Here is an 18,770-nt window from a genome sequence, read left to right as displayed (position 1 = left end):
ACAAGAGACAAAGCAGCTCAGTGTGTGCACAGAGCATACGTTTTTGCATAAATACACATGGGTGGAAATGATGGAAATCACCATATTGCTTCTCTTCGTTCCAGCTCCGTGCACTGCAACACCAACAACTTTATTATTACTATCAATCCTGTTTCACTTATGTCTGTTGAGGAAACCTCTATCCAATCATTCAGTATGGCAGACTGAGATACACAATAGTCCGAATTATACACACAACTGTGATTCTTTACAAGCACACACAATCTGAAACCTATTCTATACCTATAAGCTGGCCATAGATGTAAAGATCCAATCATACGAATCGAGGATTGGTACGATTTTTGTACTGTGTGTGTAGAGTTCCGATATTTTTCATCCGGCGGAGATCGGTCGTTTGGTCGATCGGACAGGTTAAAAGATTTCTGTCGGCTGCTGCTAATATCTCTGCATGTATTGCCAATCGTATGATTTTCAGTGGGAGACTGTCACTAGCTTTGGTCGGACATAACTTTCGTACGATTGCTGTCAGGGGCAGAACATCGGCTGATCTGCTCTTTTCTACTTTATTTGATCGGAATGGTTAGTGGCAGGTCGGGAGATGGGGGAGTTCGATCGTTCGAGGATTCGTACGATCGGATCTTTGCATCTATGGCCAGCTTTAGAGTCCTTTAAAGGGATAATTACAAGAGGAGATAATATAAGAAAGCTCAGCAAGGCAAAGAGAACAACAGCAACTGAAAACTGAACATTTGTAATGAAAATATTATTTAAACATATACTTCCATTCTACTACCTGTAAAACAAAAACTGCTTTGTAGTGCCAGCCGCAGAATGGATTATATTTATTCTAATGGGTTTGATCTGTGTCCCACAATCTGGCCCCTTAGGGAGAATCACCTGGCAGTTATGACAATGATGCAGGTTGGATGCCGGCGTAAACTTTGATCACAATGGCATTATTGTCTTCCACAATGCCTTATTTAAATATGGCATGAGGATTACTTTTGGCAGAAACCATTGCTCACCCTATCTAGAAGCATCTCCGTCTTCTAAGGAAAAATGGGGATTCCATAATCTGAACAGTGACAAATAAGCATGTTTATTACATTTAAAGGTATAGGAACACCAAAAAATTAAAGTGTCTTAAAGTAATGAAAATATAATATGTTATTGCCCTGTGCTGGTAAAACTGGTGTGTTTGCTTCAGAAACACAACTATAGTTTATATAAAGAAGCTGCTGTGTAGCCATGGGGTCAGCCATTCAAAGCTGAAAAAGGAGAAAAGGCACAGAATACACAGCAGATAACAGATAAGCTTATTTGTTATCTATTGCGTTTCCTGTGCTTGAATGGCTGCCCCCATGGCTACACAGCAGCTTATTTATATAAACTATAGTTATGTGTCTAAAGCAAACACACCAGTTTTACCAGTGTATGATAGAAGTACATTATATTGTCATTCCTTTAAAACACTTTCATTTTTTGGTAATACTGTTCCTTTAAGTAAGGGGCTTTTCAAGCCTCCCTTGAAGGTTCAGCCTTGTGGCAGGGCTCCTTCAGCAAGGCCGGACTGGGGGGCCCGGGGCCCACCGGGACTACTGTCCTGGGCCCCCTCCGACCCCCCCCCCGCCTCCCTACAGTGATGCGCCGAGTGCGCACACACAAAGGCTCCACTTGGCGCACCAGCGTGAAGGCACCTGGTGCCTAGCGCATGTGCAGAAGGTGCTGCGCTGATGGCGCTGCGAGAAAAAAACTTTTTTACGGAGATCTAGAGAGGGGTCTGGGCCGGGCGAGTCCGACACTGTCCCTTAGCACAGATACAGGAATATTTCAGAGTATCAGTCATTCAGCCATAGATTCAAGAATATCTAGGACAGCAAATGCATAAATCTCACCTACTCAGCTGACTTTCAGGTATACCTAGAAAAGAAAAATGGCCACTCACATGAAATCTCACCGTAACTGGTCTTCTGGCTAAGCCCCCACCCCCCAGGAGTGTGTGTGTTTCTGGGGGAACTAGGGAATAATTCTATGGGTCAACAAGTAGGACTGCAAAAAATATAAGGGGTATTGTAAATGCCACCTGCTGGCTAGACTGGCTCTCGATTATGACTCAATGCCCAATAATTTCTGTTACAACACAGGCTACTCTAGAGTTTAAAGCTCTATAGTGTTTGCTTTTCATCATGGGTGTATCATCATGGGTGTAAGTAGGTATATCAGCAATCTATTTGTTCTCAGGGTTGGTCCCTTAATGCGTAGTTGATTTTCAAAAGAAGGTTTGGTGATATTTCCCATTGGAGGGGTTAGCCACAGAATCTAGAATGTAGGTAAATTTTGGAAACCAGTATATAGAACCTATTCCCAGCGTTTTAGACCAGCTCGCCCATAGCAATCTCACCATTCAATGCTCAGTGATCTCTGACGAAATGGGGGCTGCTCCTGGGGTGCCAACTCAGCATCATTTCTCTTCTCCGACTTCTCCTTCAGTGACAGCCGGTTGGTAAACTTCGAAAGACTGCCTAAAGACCTGAAGTGAAAAGCATAAATTCTGGGGTTAAAATTGTCCCGGTTCCTCCTTGGTCCCAGAACCAAGCAAAGAATATCTCAGGAGATACGCCTGCCTCTGCCAGCAGGAATTCAGAGAAAATTCCTGAAGACTGTCTTTAGACCTTCAGAAATTCAGAAGAATGGTACGGTACAGCATTGTATCGGAGAGTTATTTTTAGTGTGAATGCACAGACTGTACCGCAGCTGAAAGATGAATCATGGCAGATAAGCAATGTCTATGAAGGCATATGTAAGATCCATCATTCTGACTGCAATGTACATGGACCATCTCGACTACCACTTGCATTAACAGCCAGGGCATCTACGAGGAATCCTTTTGCAGAAGACTGGTTTGGGAGCAGTTCTTGCCTGAAATAACCCCTTTCAGAATCGTATTATCTCAGCGAGACTGTGGTTTCCTTGGGGCATAAACACAGTGCTTATGCCGAGCAGGAATCATCTGGAATGGTTACATAATGAGACCCTGCTATAGTCAAAGCAATTCTTTTACTGTGTAGATAAGGTCCTTAAACACATGAGTGGAAGTTTCATCATAAAACAAGCTTCTTCTTCTCATGCTCATTACAACCTACATTCACTATGTTAAGAGTGTCAGCTCATGGCTCATCATTGTAGCTGATTTCTCACTGTGATATTTGGCTCCACAACTTGGCTACTCATGGGTCTTCTTGAATGATCTAAAACTGAAGTTTGTCAACAGGGTAAATGGATGACAGTACTGTGCATGCACCAATCACTGGATGGAAGGGATTTAGCTGCCTGGTGATGGACTGACTCATGGGTACCTTCATATAAAATACAGCCCTGGTCACAGGTATTCTGGATAATAAATTATATACCTGTACTAACTTCTACTAAGGTGCTAATGGGCTAAGAACACACTCCCTGTATGCAGCTCAACATGATAATGGATAAGGGTGACATTTAAAAGGCACCAGCACAAGAAGATAGTTTTGGTTTCTCTTCCTCCTTAAAACCAATGAGAACACAATAATTCCCCCACTTAACACTTTAGATCCTTAGTCTCATTGCTTGGACTTCTGGCTCTGAAACCAGGTCATTCTTGTGCCACGGCAGAAAAGATAAGCATAGTGCTTCGTCTAAGTATTCAAACAGCAGGAAGTTTGGTTCTAACCATTGTAAATCACTAGACCAGTTATCCCCAACGAAACCAACATGTTGCTCACCAACCCACTTGATTTTGCTCCAATGGCTCCAAAGTAGGTGCTTATTTTTGAATTCCTGGCTTGAAGGCAAGTTGTGGTACCATAAAAACCATGTGTACTGCCAAACAAAAGCTCTAGTAGGCTGCCAGTCCACAGGGGCTATGAATAGCCAATCACAGCCCATATTTGACACCCCCAGGAATTTTTTGCGTGTTTATGTTGCTCTCCAAATTCTTTTAAATTTAAATGTAGCTCATGGGTAAAAAAGGTTTTGGACCCCTTCACTTGAGGAAATGTTACCGTATATACTTGAGTATAAGCAGAGTTTTTCAGCCCCCAAAATATGCTGAAAAACTCTACCTCGGCTTATACTCGGGTCAAGCGCAAAAACGGTCGCTGGCGTCTAAGAATAGTCGCCGGCATCTAAGAATAGTCAACGGCATCCAAGAATAGTCGCCGGCGTCCAAGAATAGTCTCCAAGAATAGTCACCGGCATCCAAGAATGGTCGTCAGCGTCCAATGGACCTCCCATGCACCTCCAATGGGAGCAGAAACCCTCAATTTTTTGATTGAAACTTACCAGAAGCTGCTGCATTTCTCACCCTAGGCTTATACTTGGCTTATACTCGAGTCAATAAGCATTCCCAGTTTTTGGAGGTAAAATTAGGTACCTCATCTTATACTCGGGACGGCTTATACTCGAGTATATACGGTACTTTCAGCAAACTATGACTTTCTCGGTATATCACTCAACCCCAGTGCTTGGGGTGAAAGACAATATATCGGTTTTTTTTACCCAGAATTCTTATGTGATTCTTGTGATCATGTGCCACTCTATGTTTCTTTCCAGCATCGCCTGAGACATTTGTGTATACACTCAAGAATTGTCTATCACCACAGTTCAGTATGAATTTCAGTTCCAGTTTCCAAGATCTCAGCCCAAATGATTATCTCGGATTTGTGAAGTCAGGCGGCTGTCAAAATAAGTTATACAAAAAAAGACAATCCGCTACATATTTGACTAGTGTGGGCTGCTATCTGCCTTTCAGCTTTGGCAGAGATAGATTTGGGGAGGGGGGGGCGGGGGAAGAAAAAGTCACAGCATAGTATTCCTAATTACCAACAGAGATTTGCTGGCTGTAAAACTTGGGTTTCAACATAAGCAAAATAAGTGCACAGACTATGCCAAAGAAGCTGCTAATTACAAACCATAGATAGTAGAACAGTCAATGACAGTTATCAAATGTTCACCGTATAGAAAATGAACCTTAGTTTTTCTCTTAAAATAAAGACATCTCCTATACTATTAAGTGCAAAGAAATTTGGAAAGAACTTGGTGGCCTACACAAGAAAAAACAATTGTTCTGGTACCACATGGGGGTAAAGCAGCTAATTTATTGTAGCCCTGTCATCTTCTCAGTAAAATATCCCCAGAGACTCATATTTAATGAAGATATAATAGACACCATGGGACAGATTTACTAAAGGGTGAAGTGACTAACGCATTTCGCCGATTTACGGGTGCAGGCGTAACTTCGCTAGCGAAAAAGACAGATGCTAGTGATCATTCGCACTCTATCGCCAGGTGAGTTTTCGCTCTGGCAAATGGACGCAACTCCGCAAATTCACTAAGATGCGGATTTTACTGAATGTTACCTTTTTCGCCAGACTTGCCTTCGTCCAGCTCAAACCAAGCGAAGTTTATTGGAGTGCATAGATCTTCCTCAATCTTCTGTTACTACATCCTATTTTAGTGGGAAAAGTTCATGTCCCAAAAAACGCTGGCGTCTTTTCCTTTTTTCAGAGTGATAGCCTGCAAAAGTCCTTAAAATTGTTTTATGGGTTCCCCCATTCATTTTCTAACATATGGAACATAAACTATACACTGGGCTCATGTGTAGGGCATTATAACAACTCTATTTTCTTTATTAAGGTTCCCTGGACTTATGTAAAGTAATGTATTTGCTGCAACAAATACGTCCATTCAACTTTATAATATCCCACTGTATGCAAATTAGCCTGACCTCTAACGAAGTTGCGCTAGGCATAATTGAACACTAGCGCATCTTTGCTTTGATTGCCGAAGTAACGCTAGTGAAAATTCACCAGCATTAGGAGCCTTGGATGCAACTTTGCATTTTAGTAAATTAGCATTGTTGGATCGAATTTTCACCTGCCGAAGTGCTGTGAAGCCGTCGCTGGCAAGTTTTTGCCGCCTATGAAATTTAACCCCATATGTTTCAAAGCAAACTGAACATTAAGGCATAATGGAAATGCAATGGAAAAAATAGTTCTTTCTACATTTCTTCTAGAAAAATCCATGACGGACAAGAATTGATAGTTCTTCCTGATGAGTGGCTCCATTATATTAGGAAGCCATTAGGAAGCCCACTGAGGCTCTCTGATCCATTTAAGAACAACAATTTATTTCTAAAGCATCAACCCTTTTACAATAGGAATAAATGCAAGTGGTGAGATACAAATACACACTGCACTAAACAAAGAACATCCTGACTTCAAAGGACCTTACTAAAAATTGCCTTATAGGGGGTACCGGAATAAAGGGGCCCCACACTCCAGCTTCTCAAACCTAGCCTCACAAACAGTTTCCTCTGAATAAAAGTGTCCACTAAATAACAACACATAACAGAGTCATTCATAGGTGGATCTGTGGGTTTTCCTAAATCACTAACCGGGCTGTTGTGTCAACATACCAAATACATGAAATGTGGAGGGTGGTAATGGGGGGGGGGCTGAGGATCTAGAACATTAGTGCTCAACCATTTGTCATACTCACGTATTCAACAGCTGTTTTGGGAAAGGTCATAACCAGGACAATTGTAATCCAAATGCAGTCTTACAATATATGCAAATAGTGACATTCCAGTACAGAAGAACTGGAGACTAGTAGTGTAGACTGGAAACAGCACCTACAGCCGTTCATGGAGCCTCACCAGAACTATAAATAGGCTTCACAATGAAGCAGCATCATAGTTTGAAGAGTACTACTTTATATTCTACTGTGCCATACTATTGCTTAGCCTGAATTAAACACCAGGGCCAATTTAAGGTGCTCGTAGGCCCCATGCAACAACCCAAATAAACTATCCTCAAGCAGGTGAACCTAAGAAATGCTTACCAAAGTATCGTCCTGAACAGCAATGGGAGCGAATGAACCATGATCACAAAATTGAAACGGTGAATTATTCAGAATTTATAAAGGTTGAGTTGAGCTCTTCCATTAGATTAAAATGAGGGGTCTGCTATTTCAGGGGAATGCTTCAGTCAAAAATGATAGCATATGGAATGTGTGGTGGTGGTGGAGCACCTGTCCTGGTGGACCCGTTTATTAAAAAAAACCCAAACAAACACTTTTACATTTTAAAGCTGTAGATCCATTTATTTAGCAGTCAGTTGCCATCTTGGTCAAGAGTGGCCATGTTGGCAGACATGGTCTGTATATGGTTGAACTTAGCAGGGTTATAAAAATGGACAGATATAGCTAGTGACAATATAAGGTTTGCTAATATTTATTCTCTATTATATTATATGTGTTGCTACTTAAATTCTTTCAGCAGAATGAGTCATTCAACTCTCCACATTCTTATCCTTTTCGGAAACGTTTACACTTGCCCATTGAATATTTGAGATTAACTCTGTTACATCTTTGGCCCTGAGATTTGTTATGGTAAAAAAAAAAAATAATAATATGCTTTCTTTCCAGTTCAATGACTGTTAATCTATTCTCAATTCCCAGTCTTGTAATGAGAGACCGAGGGGCAATAGCATTAGCTTGGAATCATGTCAGATGGGTTTAGGAAGCTGAGCACAACATTACACTTGTCAACTAAATAAAACAGATGGAGCCGTAAAAGGAAATGTTTCCGTGGGGTGTTTCTTAAGCAATAAGCTTGGTGTTGACTGTGCTAAAAACAAAAAATGGGCGAGTAGGCAAAACAGGCATGGGGGTTATTTCACAAAGAAACTGCCATCTGTATAGCTAGTCCTGAGCCTCGTCTTATTTACATCTGGATAGTAGAGGAATTCTGTGAGGGCAGGTTACTAATGTGTCCTTTGGGCTACACCTCAGGTATCTGGACATGTCTGTGTTTTCAGCTTGAAGTAACCCTATCTTGGCTTCCACTATCAAAAGTTTGCTTCAGAGTAAAGTGTGAAAAAGTCTAGTAACCCACAGCAACTACTATGCAGGTAGCTATTAATGATCAACTGTGAAAACTAGCTGGTTTCTATGAATTACTGGTCCTGGAGAAAGCCTTATGACTTTTGTCACATTATCCCCATTAAAATAAACTATAAATATGCCACAAATATAATATTGAGATCACATTGGAAAAAATATTATTGCGATGCCATATGCCTTGGTGAGTGCCATACCATTCTTGTATCTCCATTGAATTGTATGAGCTTTGGAAGACACTGTATCTTCACGCAAGACCAATTGTTAATTCAGTAAGCACAACCAATTAAAATGGCAATACATTTAAATCACCCGAGGCGGTAATTGAGATTATGCACGCTCCTATATTGCACTCATTTGAATGATTAGCACACGTGCAACCCAAGCTGACCCCTAGAGCTGTCAAAAGAATCTCAGTTTCCAGAAACTATGAATATATATCTAGAATTTAGCAAAAGGGCACACCAATTCCCCTCTCCTTCTAGAAACTCATTGATAAATATCAATCATTGCTGAATATTTCATAACTGGGATACCTTTTGTAATGGGGGTGAAGCAGATATGTAGAGGGTCATTACCTCCTCCACAGCCATAGGGTGTGTTCCACATATTGTCACTCCACTTCCCACTAGCTTTATGTGATTGTATTGTGTGATGGACAACTGCTACACAAGCTTATAGGTATTGTCCTACTTCTCCTGCTTCTCTGTTGTTTACTATATTTGCAAGACATGTCTGTATGACAGGTGATTCAGTGTTAAAGCTATATAGAAATGAATGTAAAATAGCACATGCCCTCCACCCTGTGCTCAATGGATCCTGAACCCCTAATTCCAAATATCAACCACATCACTCTGGGTTTTTTCTTCTTCTTTAGTAACAGTTGTTGCCATGGCTGGGGGCCACTTAGTCTCCATTCATTTGTGCCTTAAAATGTATTAAAGAAGGGGAAAGGTCCTAGTGTGTCCTGGCTGATATGGGAAATTGGGTTATAGACCTTCCATCACTCCACCTATCTGCCTACTTCATTTTGGGGACCCCACTGCTGTACTCAAGTACAAAGAGCAAGTCCTAAACTGTTCCAGGGCTGTTGCCAATAGCAATGACCCAGTTGAATTCATTTTCTAACTTGAGCAGACTGCTCAAAACTAAGTGCTGATTAAAGTATCTAGTAGAATTAAGTTAAAGGCAACTGGACACACACATCTGTTTTAGCCAACACCTTACTGAAGTTCAATGGAACCATTGTGATTGGATGTTTGTGACTTTACTACCCTCAAGGGTTGAAATGCTCTACCACTTCAGTTGAACTGAAGAAGCCACTTGGATGAGTGGTGATATGTTTACAAGAAAAACTATAAATGTCCAGTTGCCTTTGACTTAATTCTACTAGATACTGTATATCATGACCTGGATAAATGAGAATCTTCATAGACATAAGTGCTATGGGTAATTGCACAGGTGCAAAAAAGTGTTTGTTAGTACATCAGCTCCACTGTGTCCATTAAGACCAATACATTGATTTTTACCAGTTTCTTTGTTACAAATAAATTATTCCCAAATGAATCAAGAGGACCTGTCAATCTACTAAAGGCTAGGCTGCAAGGCTGGTATAATGTTATCAGCCCATAGTCAGCCTGAAAACTAATTGCATTTCCAGGAAAGACATGAGAATCGAGCAACAGGGATAAATATATATGCATAGCAAAATAATGTGTTGCGGAGAAGTTGTTAATTGCTGTAGGGGGCAGGAGAGTAAATCGGGAACATGATGGGAAATGGATGGATAAATGAGGAGGCAGAGATAAGATTGCAGAAAGGACAGGGATAATGGTTGAGAAGTAATACATCACAGATTTGTTTGCAAGAGCCAAACAGACTTCAGCTGTTGTTAAACTGTAACTGGCAACATCCAAAGAGTTAAAGAGGGAATCATACAGGTGGGTTATGTGTGGCCATGCAGAAAAGATGTGAGGGATACAGTGAATTGTAAACCTAGAAGGCTTATGCCAGTATTACATCTATGACATCTTGGGCTATGAGCTCTCTAACGTTAGGTAATATTAGTATTCCTAAGATACGAGCACTGGTACAGCATCTCTAGTGCCCTATGAAGTGTACTGACCAAGCACCTGAAGCAAGCCAAGATATGCAATAAGAGTTATTGAGGCGAGCTGTTACTCCTTCCCAGGGACATCTTCTGGAACCGTATCAAATATTGTTGGGGGAGGGCGGGTGGGAATGATGAGCCAGAGTTTACAACGATTGAGAACAACATGTGGAGAGGAGATGGAAGCCTTTTGACAGGTGTATCATTTATTCCTCCTCCGAGGAAAAGCCCGACACCTGTTGGGGGGTTAATCTATGAAACGCTCGCTCCTGGATTTCTCTTCAGCCTTGGTTTACCTCTACTGTATCAATTTCTGCAGTCACTTCATGTGTCACAAAGTCTGTTGTCCAGCATTAAATATTACGCTCCTATAAAATAACTGCCAGCAAGTCTACATAGTCGCTGACAATTCCCTATGTCAAGCTTGTCCTGCACTTTGCTTTTGGTCAGCTTAAAGGTCTTCACTTACCTGCTAGTCACTGAAGGTCCACTTCCTTGTCCACCTTCTTCTAAGTCACATCAAGAGGCAAGTTATGGTACAGCGGGGCTCTCTCATGTGGAGATGGCTCTCACCTGTGGTCCTGCCCATCAAAGTGTTGCGCTATTATTAACTGTTGCCTGTAGCAGAAGCATGAGTGTATTTGTGCTTATTCCCTCACCTCTCTATCCCTGTTCTTCTCTTTCTCACTCTTTTCTGCCCCTTTCTGTCTGTCTTTTTTCCCAATCTTGTTTCTATAGAAACTAGATTAGCTGGGAGTGAGGGGGGGTGGACTGTAACGGCCTCATGTGACTAAGATTCCAACACTGAAAAATCTCTCACTCTTTTGCAACCCTGTTTCATTGTATGCAGACTCTTTTTACATAACAACAAGCCATTGTTATGGGTCCCCAAAGCATCTGAAAAAAGGATGAGATAACAAAGGTCTCAGGTTCAGAGAATGCGGCCAGAAAGGGATGCCAAGGAGTTTACCCCAGAAGCGATGCCCGCAACACCTAGGGGAAGACTATGCTGACCTATAAGCCTGGCTGTTCACCTTCTAAACACTTTTTCATTTCAGTTTTTTTCAGATTGTTCAACACAAGGCTTTTTTCAGCTGCTTTCCATTTTTACTTTATACCGTTTGGCCAAATGTTCCTGTCTCTGGTGTATCAGTCTGGCAGCTCATTGATCCATGAAATGAAAAGCATAGGAAGCATGGATATTGTAAGTAAAAGGACAAGTTTACCGCTTTCCATAATGGGTCCGGGTGCTCATGCCCTAGACCCTCAGCAAAGGGGAGCGACACACAGAAACCCTGAATAACAGGCAGGCACCACTCCGAAACACCAAAAAATCAGTTAGACAGTGGATTCCAGGAGCAAAGCCGCCATCAGAAATCGCAGGGCCCCATACAATAACATTTCCTGGGCCCCCTGGGCTGCACCCACCACAAGCCCCACCTACAGGTCCGCCCTCCCCACCATACAGTAAAAAAAAAACATTGGTGGCTAGGGTTCCCACATGTTAATAAAAAATAAAAAAATACTGGTGGTCAGGGACCCCCATAAAAAACTTTTGTTGTCAGGGCCCCCCATAAGAAACATTTGTGGTCAGGACCCCCATTAAAAAATATTAGTGGCTAGCCCCTCCCCATGTTATAAGAAAATTGGTGGCCAGGGCCCCTCTAAAACGTCCATGTAAAAAAAACTTGCCCAGAAGTTTAAAAAAAAATAGTGCCCAGGGCCCCACCCTACAACAGGGACCACAAAGGTTTCCTTTAGGGGGGCCCTGCCATGTTGCACTTACTTCATTAGTGTGGCCCACCTGCTGTAAGTGAGCTGCCAACTACAGAAGAGAGGAGGGGAGCACAGGTGGCTGCATCTTCTTCCAGTGACAGCATTTTCTTCCCTTATTGGTCACAGAATTTCATCCCACCAGCGATTTTCATTCTAGCCCGCGGGAAGGCAGAGGAGGCAGTTCGGGAGATCAGAAGAAGAGGAGATTTGTCGCTGGAAGACAACCCCCCCCCCCGAATCGCAGCGTGTGTCTCTGCCCTGAACTGTTACAATTTGCTACATTATTTGGAACATTAGCAAATATTCTATCAATTCTAACAGCAATTGTTCACCTTCCAAACACTTTTTTCAGATTGTTCTCTATAAACACATAATTTTTTCAATGGCTTTCCATCTTTTATTTTTTACAGTTTACCCAACATTTAAGCATAAAGTTTAATGTTCCTGTATCTGGTGTTTCCATCTGGCAACTCAGCGATCCATGAGCATCTGAACTGTTACAATTTGCTACATTTAGTTGACACAATTAGTTGATAAATTTCAAGCAGTATCTGGGGAATATTAGCAACTATTGTATCAACAGCTGCCCAGCTTTTATTTACTAAAATCTGAATTCTAATTATTTCACTTAAAAAAGTCTGACCAAACTTCAATCCATGATTTGACCGTGTTTATTATTTAAAAAGCACGATTCAATCAGATCGGGGAAAACTCGATAAAATCGATTGAAAACACAAATCATAAGATTTTTCTGGAGGTTTTTCCCAAATCGCTCAATTTTTCAGATTTTTGTCCGGAAAAAGTTGAATTTTCAGGCTAATTCCAGTGCCGACCACAGCAACTTCCAAATAGGATAGGGACCTCTCCCATTGACCAATATACAACCATGGTAGGTCTGATATGCAGAGTTTAAAAAAAAAAAATGAAAAATTAGAGTTATACACCAAGTGTAAGTAACCCCCCAAGTGTCAGCATTAGTAAAACAGTCACAAACAGAGTGTAGCTGAAAAAAGTCTGTATTTCTGGTGAACTATCTAAAAACAAATGCACTCAAAAAAGTGTTGGAAGGTGCACGGCCCCTTTAAAGTTCTAGAAATGCCATTTGTCCTTAGAAGGAATCCCCAAAGAGCTTACTGGGCAACTCTTTCAAAAAAGAACATTGCTCAAAAGATTTTGGCTCGTTGAGGGATTGACAAGGAAAGGAGATTGATAATGATATACGTTTTGGAGACACAATCGCAAAAAGGAAGAGATAGGATTCTTCTATTAGTAAGCAGTGCACTGCACTCTAATGTGCCCATTAATGTCCCAGAAGTATGTTGAAATAAAGGCAATAGTACTTTATGTTTGTTAGTAGGTCTAGAACTAGATTATTCATTACTGGATTCACTTTCCTCTTAGAATTCGGGATGCACTGAATCCAGGATTTGTTTTGGGATTTGACCTTTTTGCCTGGCTGTAACTGAATCCAAAAAAATCACATGACATTTCATCACATAAAAGTCAAGTTAAGAATTCTCTTTAGCCTCTTAAAAGTAGCGATGCACCGAATCCACTATCCACTTCCTTGTTTGGGGATAAAAAGTCCAACGATTTCCCTCCCTGCATCTAATTTGCATATGCAAATTAGGATTTGGTTCGATCGGGCAGAAGGATTCGGCCGAATCCGAATCCTGCCAGATCCTGCCCAAATCCCAAACTGAATCCTGGATTCGGTGCATTCCTATTTAAAAGTTCACTTTAGCTTAGTAACTCAGATTCGGTATTAGGCCGAGTCTTTCGAGGATGATTTGGAATTCGGCCATATCCTAAAATAGTGGATTCGATGCACCCCTTCTAAGCACCAACCCCGTCCCTTGGAATACCTCCCAGTGCAGTGGCACGAAAAAAACACTGTTTCATTGACTAAGCCCCAATTTGGGGAGGGGTCACTGTGATAAAAGCTTATATATTGCCTGATGCAGTGTCAGACTGGGATACCAAGGGCCCACCATAAAACTTTAGACCAGGGTCCCACTCTCAGTACTATTTTTCTTGCTCTCCTCTCTTAACCTCTATTCTCCTAGTCTCTTATCTTTACATACTATAATCTATTATTTCATCTATTTAGCCTCTTTGTTAAGGAAATAAGAAATAGCCATGAAATAGGCCAAATGTTTAGAAGCAGACAAACCCACTGACGCCTGGGCCCACCGGGAGTTCTAATGGTGTCTGACGCTGGCCTGATGCCTACAATATAGAAGTTGAGCAATATTTTGGGTTTGACCACAAAACAATCTGGGGCAAAGCTGGCCATTCACTAGCTGAAGTAATGAATTAGGAGTTGCATGTAGCACCCCCCACCACCATGTTGTGCCAACTAATAAATGTATATTAGTCATCGTTTTTAAAACAGACATTTGAAATACCAACCAGGGACCCCATAGCTCTGATCTTGGGGCACTGTATAAACAAGGACTGCAATCCATCATATTGCTAAAGCAGAGAGAACAGGAATGTGAAATGCAGAGTGAAATTACATTTGGTTCTTCCAGTGTATCTAACCCTGTACAATGGCTATTAAGATTCATTATTAAAGTCTCTTTAATCTCTCTTTAATAAGCTTGCATATTTACTGATGCCATGCTCCAGAGCAATAATGATAAGAGGGAACACTCAGGAGAGATCATCTCTCTCTGTTTTGGTGCATAGCAGCCAGCACCCCCTATCAGGAAAGGATGAGCAGTATTAAAGACCTGTCTTCTTATAGAGCTTTTTCTGCTCATTAAAATGAAGCTTCTACTATTTTTGGGAAGCTGAAAGATGGTTTTATTGCTTGCAATTGCATATTGTTTCTGATAACCTACATATTTGCTGATTGTACAGGTTCTTGTGCCTTTGTAGCTGATATAATATCAATGAAACTGGCAGGATGACAAGAAGAGAGAAAGGAGATGTGTCAGTGCATGTGGATTTTACCCGAGTCACCCCCACCCCACTCAGACACCAGCCCAGTCTCCCACTACCTTTAATTTGCACCCGAATTAATAGAAACCGCAGCAGAATTCAGCACCTTTGAGCTAGGGGTTAATACAGGGTGGGCGAGTAGGGATGTCGCGGACTGTTCGCCGGCGAACTTGTTCGCGCGAACATCGGCTGTTCGCGTCCGCCGCAAGTTCGCGAACGTCGCGCGACGTTCGCCAATAGGCGTTCGCGTCAAAATCGTTCGACCATTCGACCATTCGATCGCTAAAATCGAAGGATTTTCGTTCGAATCGAACGATCGAAGCCATTGGATTGAATGAAATCATTCGATCGAATGGCTTCGATCGTTCGATTCGAACGAAAATCGTTCGATCGAACGATTAAAATCCTTCGATCGTTCGAATCGAACGATTTTCGGATGTTCGAAGTTCGCGAACTGTTCGCGAACTTTTCGCATTTTTTGCCGGTGTTCGCGAACGGCGTTCGCGAACACATTATCGGCGGTTCGCTACATCCCTATGGGCGAGCATAGGCACAGAATGTAAAGGGTTCCCAGAATCCTTTAAAGGAACTTTAACCCCAAAAAATGAGTGTTTTGAAAATATAATCTAGTGTTTTCCAGCAATGATACAGCTGGTGAGTTTGCTTCAGAAACACTACTTTAGTTTATATAAACAAGCTGCTGTGTAGCCATGGGGGCAGCCATTCAAGCACAGGATACACAGTAGATAACAGATAAGTACTACTATAGTTTATATAAACAAGCTGCTGTGTAGCCATGGGGGCAGCCATTCAAGCACAGGATACACAGTAGATAACAGATAAGTACTACTATAGTTTATATAAACAAGCTGCTGTGTAGCCATGGGGGCAGCCATTCAAGCACAGGATACACAGTAGATAACAGATAAGTACTACTTTAGTTTATATAAACAAGCTGCTGTGTAGCCATGGGGGCAGCCATTTAAAAAGGAGAAAAGGCACAGGATAGACAGCAGATAACAGATAAGCTCTGTAGTATACAATGGGATTCTTTTGATCTGTTATCTTCTGTGTGTCCTGCACTTGAATGGCTGTCCCCATGGCTACACAGCAGCTTGTTTATATAAACTATAATAGTACTTATCTGTTATCTACTGTGTATCCTGTGCTTGAATGGCTGCCCCCATGGCTACACAGCAGCTTGTTTATATAAACTATAGTAGTACTTATCTGTTATCTACTGTGTATCCTGTGCTTGAATGTCTGCCCCCATGGCTACACAGCAGCTTGTTTATATAAACTATAGTAGTACTTATCTGTTATCTACTGTGTATCCTGTGCTTGAATGTCTGCCCCCATGGCTACACTGCAGCTTGTTTATATAAACTATAGTAGTACTTATCTGTTATCTACTGTGTATCCTGTGCTTGAATGTCTGCCCCCATGGCTACACAGCAGCTTGTTTATATAAACTATAGTAGTACTTATCTGTTATCTACTGTGTATCCTGTGCTTGAATGGCTGCCCCCATGGCTACACAGCAGCTTGTTTATATAAACTATAGTAGTACTTATCTGTTATCTACTGTGTATCCTGTGCTTGAATGGCTGCCCCCATGGCTACACAGCAGCTTGTTTATATAAATTATAGTAGTACTTATCTGTTATCTACTGTGTATCCTGTGCTTGAATGGCTGCCCCCATGGCTACACAGCAGCTTGTTTATATAAACTATAGTAGTACTTATCTGTTATCTACTGTGTATCCTGTGCTTGAATGGCTGCCCCCATGGCTACACAGCAGCTTGTTTATATAAACTATAGCAGAGTTCATAACCAGTTGTACCAGTGCAGAGCAACACTACATTACATTTTTATTCCTTTAAAACACTTTCATTTTTAGGTGTTATTGTTCATTTAAGGGAAATATACATAAAATATACATTGATTTAAAAAGTGATATTTTGAGACAATTTGCAATTGGTTTTCATTTTTATATTATTAGTGTTTTTTGAGTTATTTAGCTTTTTATTCAGCAGCTCTCCAGTTTGCAATTTCAGCAATGGTAAGCTGATAGGATCCAAATTACCCTAGCAACCATGCATTGTTTTGAATAAGAGCCTATCGAGCTGATTCACAAAAAGGTTGTTATACCTTTACACATAATTTAGTGCGTTATAAAACCATCATTTTTTAATGAACGATCCATCAAAGAATTTTCTCATGATCTAATAGACATATCTCATGTGGTAATTCTACATTACTGCAAAATAGTATTCTAATCGCATTGTGATACATTATAGAATAGAATTAATCCTAACTCATAATTCACAAACATCTTTTAAGTGATAAAAGAATAAAAAGTGAGATAATAAAGTTTAAAACCTACCAGGAGTAGGCATTACTAAACAACATCAGATATTAATAGAGGAAGATAAAATGAGTAGATAAAGTAGGGCCTTAACTATAGCCATGGCCTCCATCACGCGACCACAGGAGGTACTGTTGTATCGGGCCTGAGCCTAAAGAGGTGCCTGGCTGCGCTCCACTTTTCTAAATAGCCGGGCCCCCCTTGATATCGCAGAATTTGCGCCGAAACGCTGAAGTCTCAAATTGCCATCCAGAATAGCTGAATTCCAGAATAACCAAAGTCCCAAGGAGTCAAAGCCCCGAACCGCTGAATATCCAAAGCTGCGAATGGAGCTGAAGCTGAGAAAAGACCCAAAGCCACAGAAGAAGCCAAAGTTGAAGTCCTGAAGCCGCAAAAAGACACAAAGCCACTAAAGGAACCGAAGTTGAAGTCCTGAAGCCAAAAACAGACCTGAAGCCGCGAAAAGACCTGAAGACCCAAAGTCCCGAACCGCTGAAGATCCAAAGTCATGAACAGAGCCGAAGCTGAGAAAAGACCCAAAGCCACATCAGGAGCTGAAGTTGAAGTCCTGAAGCCACAAAAAGACACAAAGCCACGAAAGGTACTTAAGTTGAAGTCCTGAAAAGACCTGAAGTCACAAAAAGACTTGAAGCCGCAAAAAGACCTGAAGCAACGAAAAGTCCTGAAGCCGCAAAAAGCCACAAAACCAAGAAAGGGACCGAAGTTGAAGTCCTGAAGCCACGAAAAGACCGGAAGCCGTAAAAAGACCCAAAGCCGCAAAAAGACCTGAAACCACGAAAGGAGCCGAAGTTGAAGCTCTGAAGCCACAAGAAGACCTGAAGCCACAAAAAGACCCAAAGCCATGAAAAGAGCACTGAAGTCTCAAATTGCCGACTTGAAGGCTAGAAGAAATTGCCGGGGCTTGAAGGCTGGGATGGCAGGGCCCCAGAAATTTTTTTTGTACGGGCCTCTGACTACAGCCACAAACACAAAGAAGCCATGCTGTCCCTGACATGGGAAAACTTCTGTGCTCCCATAATTTTTTCACAAACCGAAGTTGGAGGAATATATGGTGGAGTGCCGCACCCCACATTTTCACGTTGCCTTGACCAGGTCCAGAATACACTATGCTCTGTGCTGTGTCACGAATGAATGGAATACTATAAAAAAAGACTTGTACAGTGGCATTCCGAATGTCTTAGATAGCGCTATTAACGTGTGACCATATCAAATGGCTTAAAACAACGCACAAAATATTGCATGCTATAAAATACTACACACAGTTCACCGGAAATTAACGAAAAAATAAACACTTCTTAAATCAGACAAGTGAGCTTTTAGTGAAATTATCATTAATTCTAAAAATATAAGAAGTGATGCCATTTTTAACGCATTCTATAAATAACACTCACTTTTTCAACCGTTTGTGAATCGGTCCCTATATTCTATATATGGCCCAGAAGCCTTCTAGGGCCACAGGCTGAGCATGTCGGGCACAGGCTCTTTAATAAAGAACTTTGGGTTGTTTTGCACCCGGTCTAGGAACCCATAGTAAATAGAATTGGGACCTACCCGCTTTATTAACACTTTGTGGCGGAAGTAAAGCCGTCTTGAATGTGGTTTGCAAAATGTGC

The 18,770-nt window shown here is 41.4% G+C and overlaps 1 protein-coding gene across 6 annotated transcripts in view; it reads right to left on the bottom strand.

Annotated features, from left to right (window-relative positions):
* The window catches only part of ankfn1l.S (ankyrin repeat and fibronectin type III domain containing 1 like S homeolog), a 178,975-nt gene that overhangs the window by 64,914 nt on the left and 95,291 nt on the right, over window positions 1–18,770 (bottom strand). For 3 of the 6 annotated variants that reach the window (XR_005964506.1, XM_041577990.1, XM_018239220.2), the window contains one exon: window positions 2,402–2,530. The exons of 2 other annotated variants lie outside the window; for them this stretch is intronic. Coding sequence is in view for 2 of the 4 variants with exons in the window: in XM_041577990.1 (XP_041433924.1) it covers window positions 2,402–2,530 (129 nt within the window). In the remaining 2 variants the exon portion in view is untranslated. Of the gene's footprint in view, window positions 1–2,401; window positions 2,531–10,514; window positions 10,784–18,770 lie in introns of those variants that run through there. One more of the 6 variants, XM_041577993.1, reaches the window with a different exon arrangement.

Source organism: Xenopus laevis, chromosome 9_10S (genome assembly GCF_017654675.1).
Source record: "Xenopus laevis strain J_2021 chromosome 9_10S, Xenopus_laevis_v10.1, whole genome shotgun sequence".
Classification (NCBI taxonomy): Eukaryota; Metazoa; Chordata; class Amphibia; order Anura; family Pipidae; genus Xenopus; species Xenopus laevis.
Note: the sequence above shows the minus strand (reverse complement) of the source record. Positions and strands in the feature narration are given on the sequence as shown.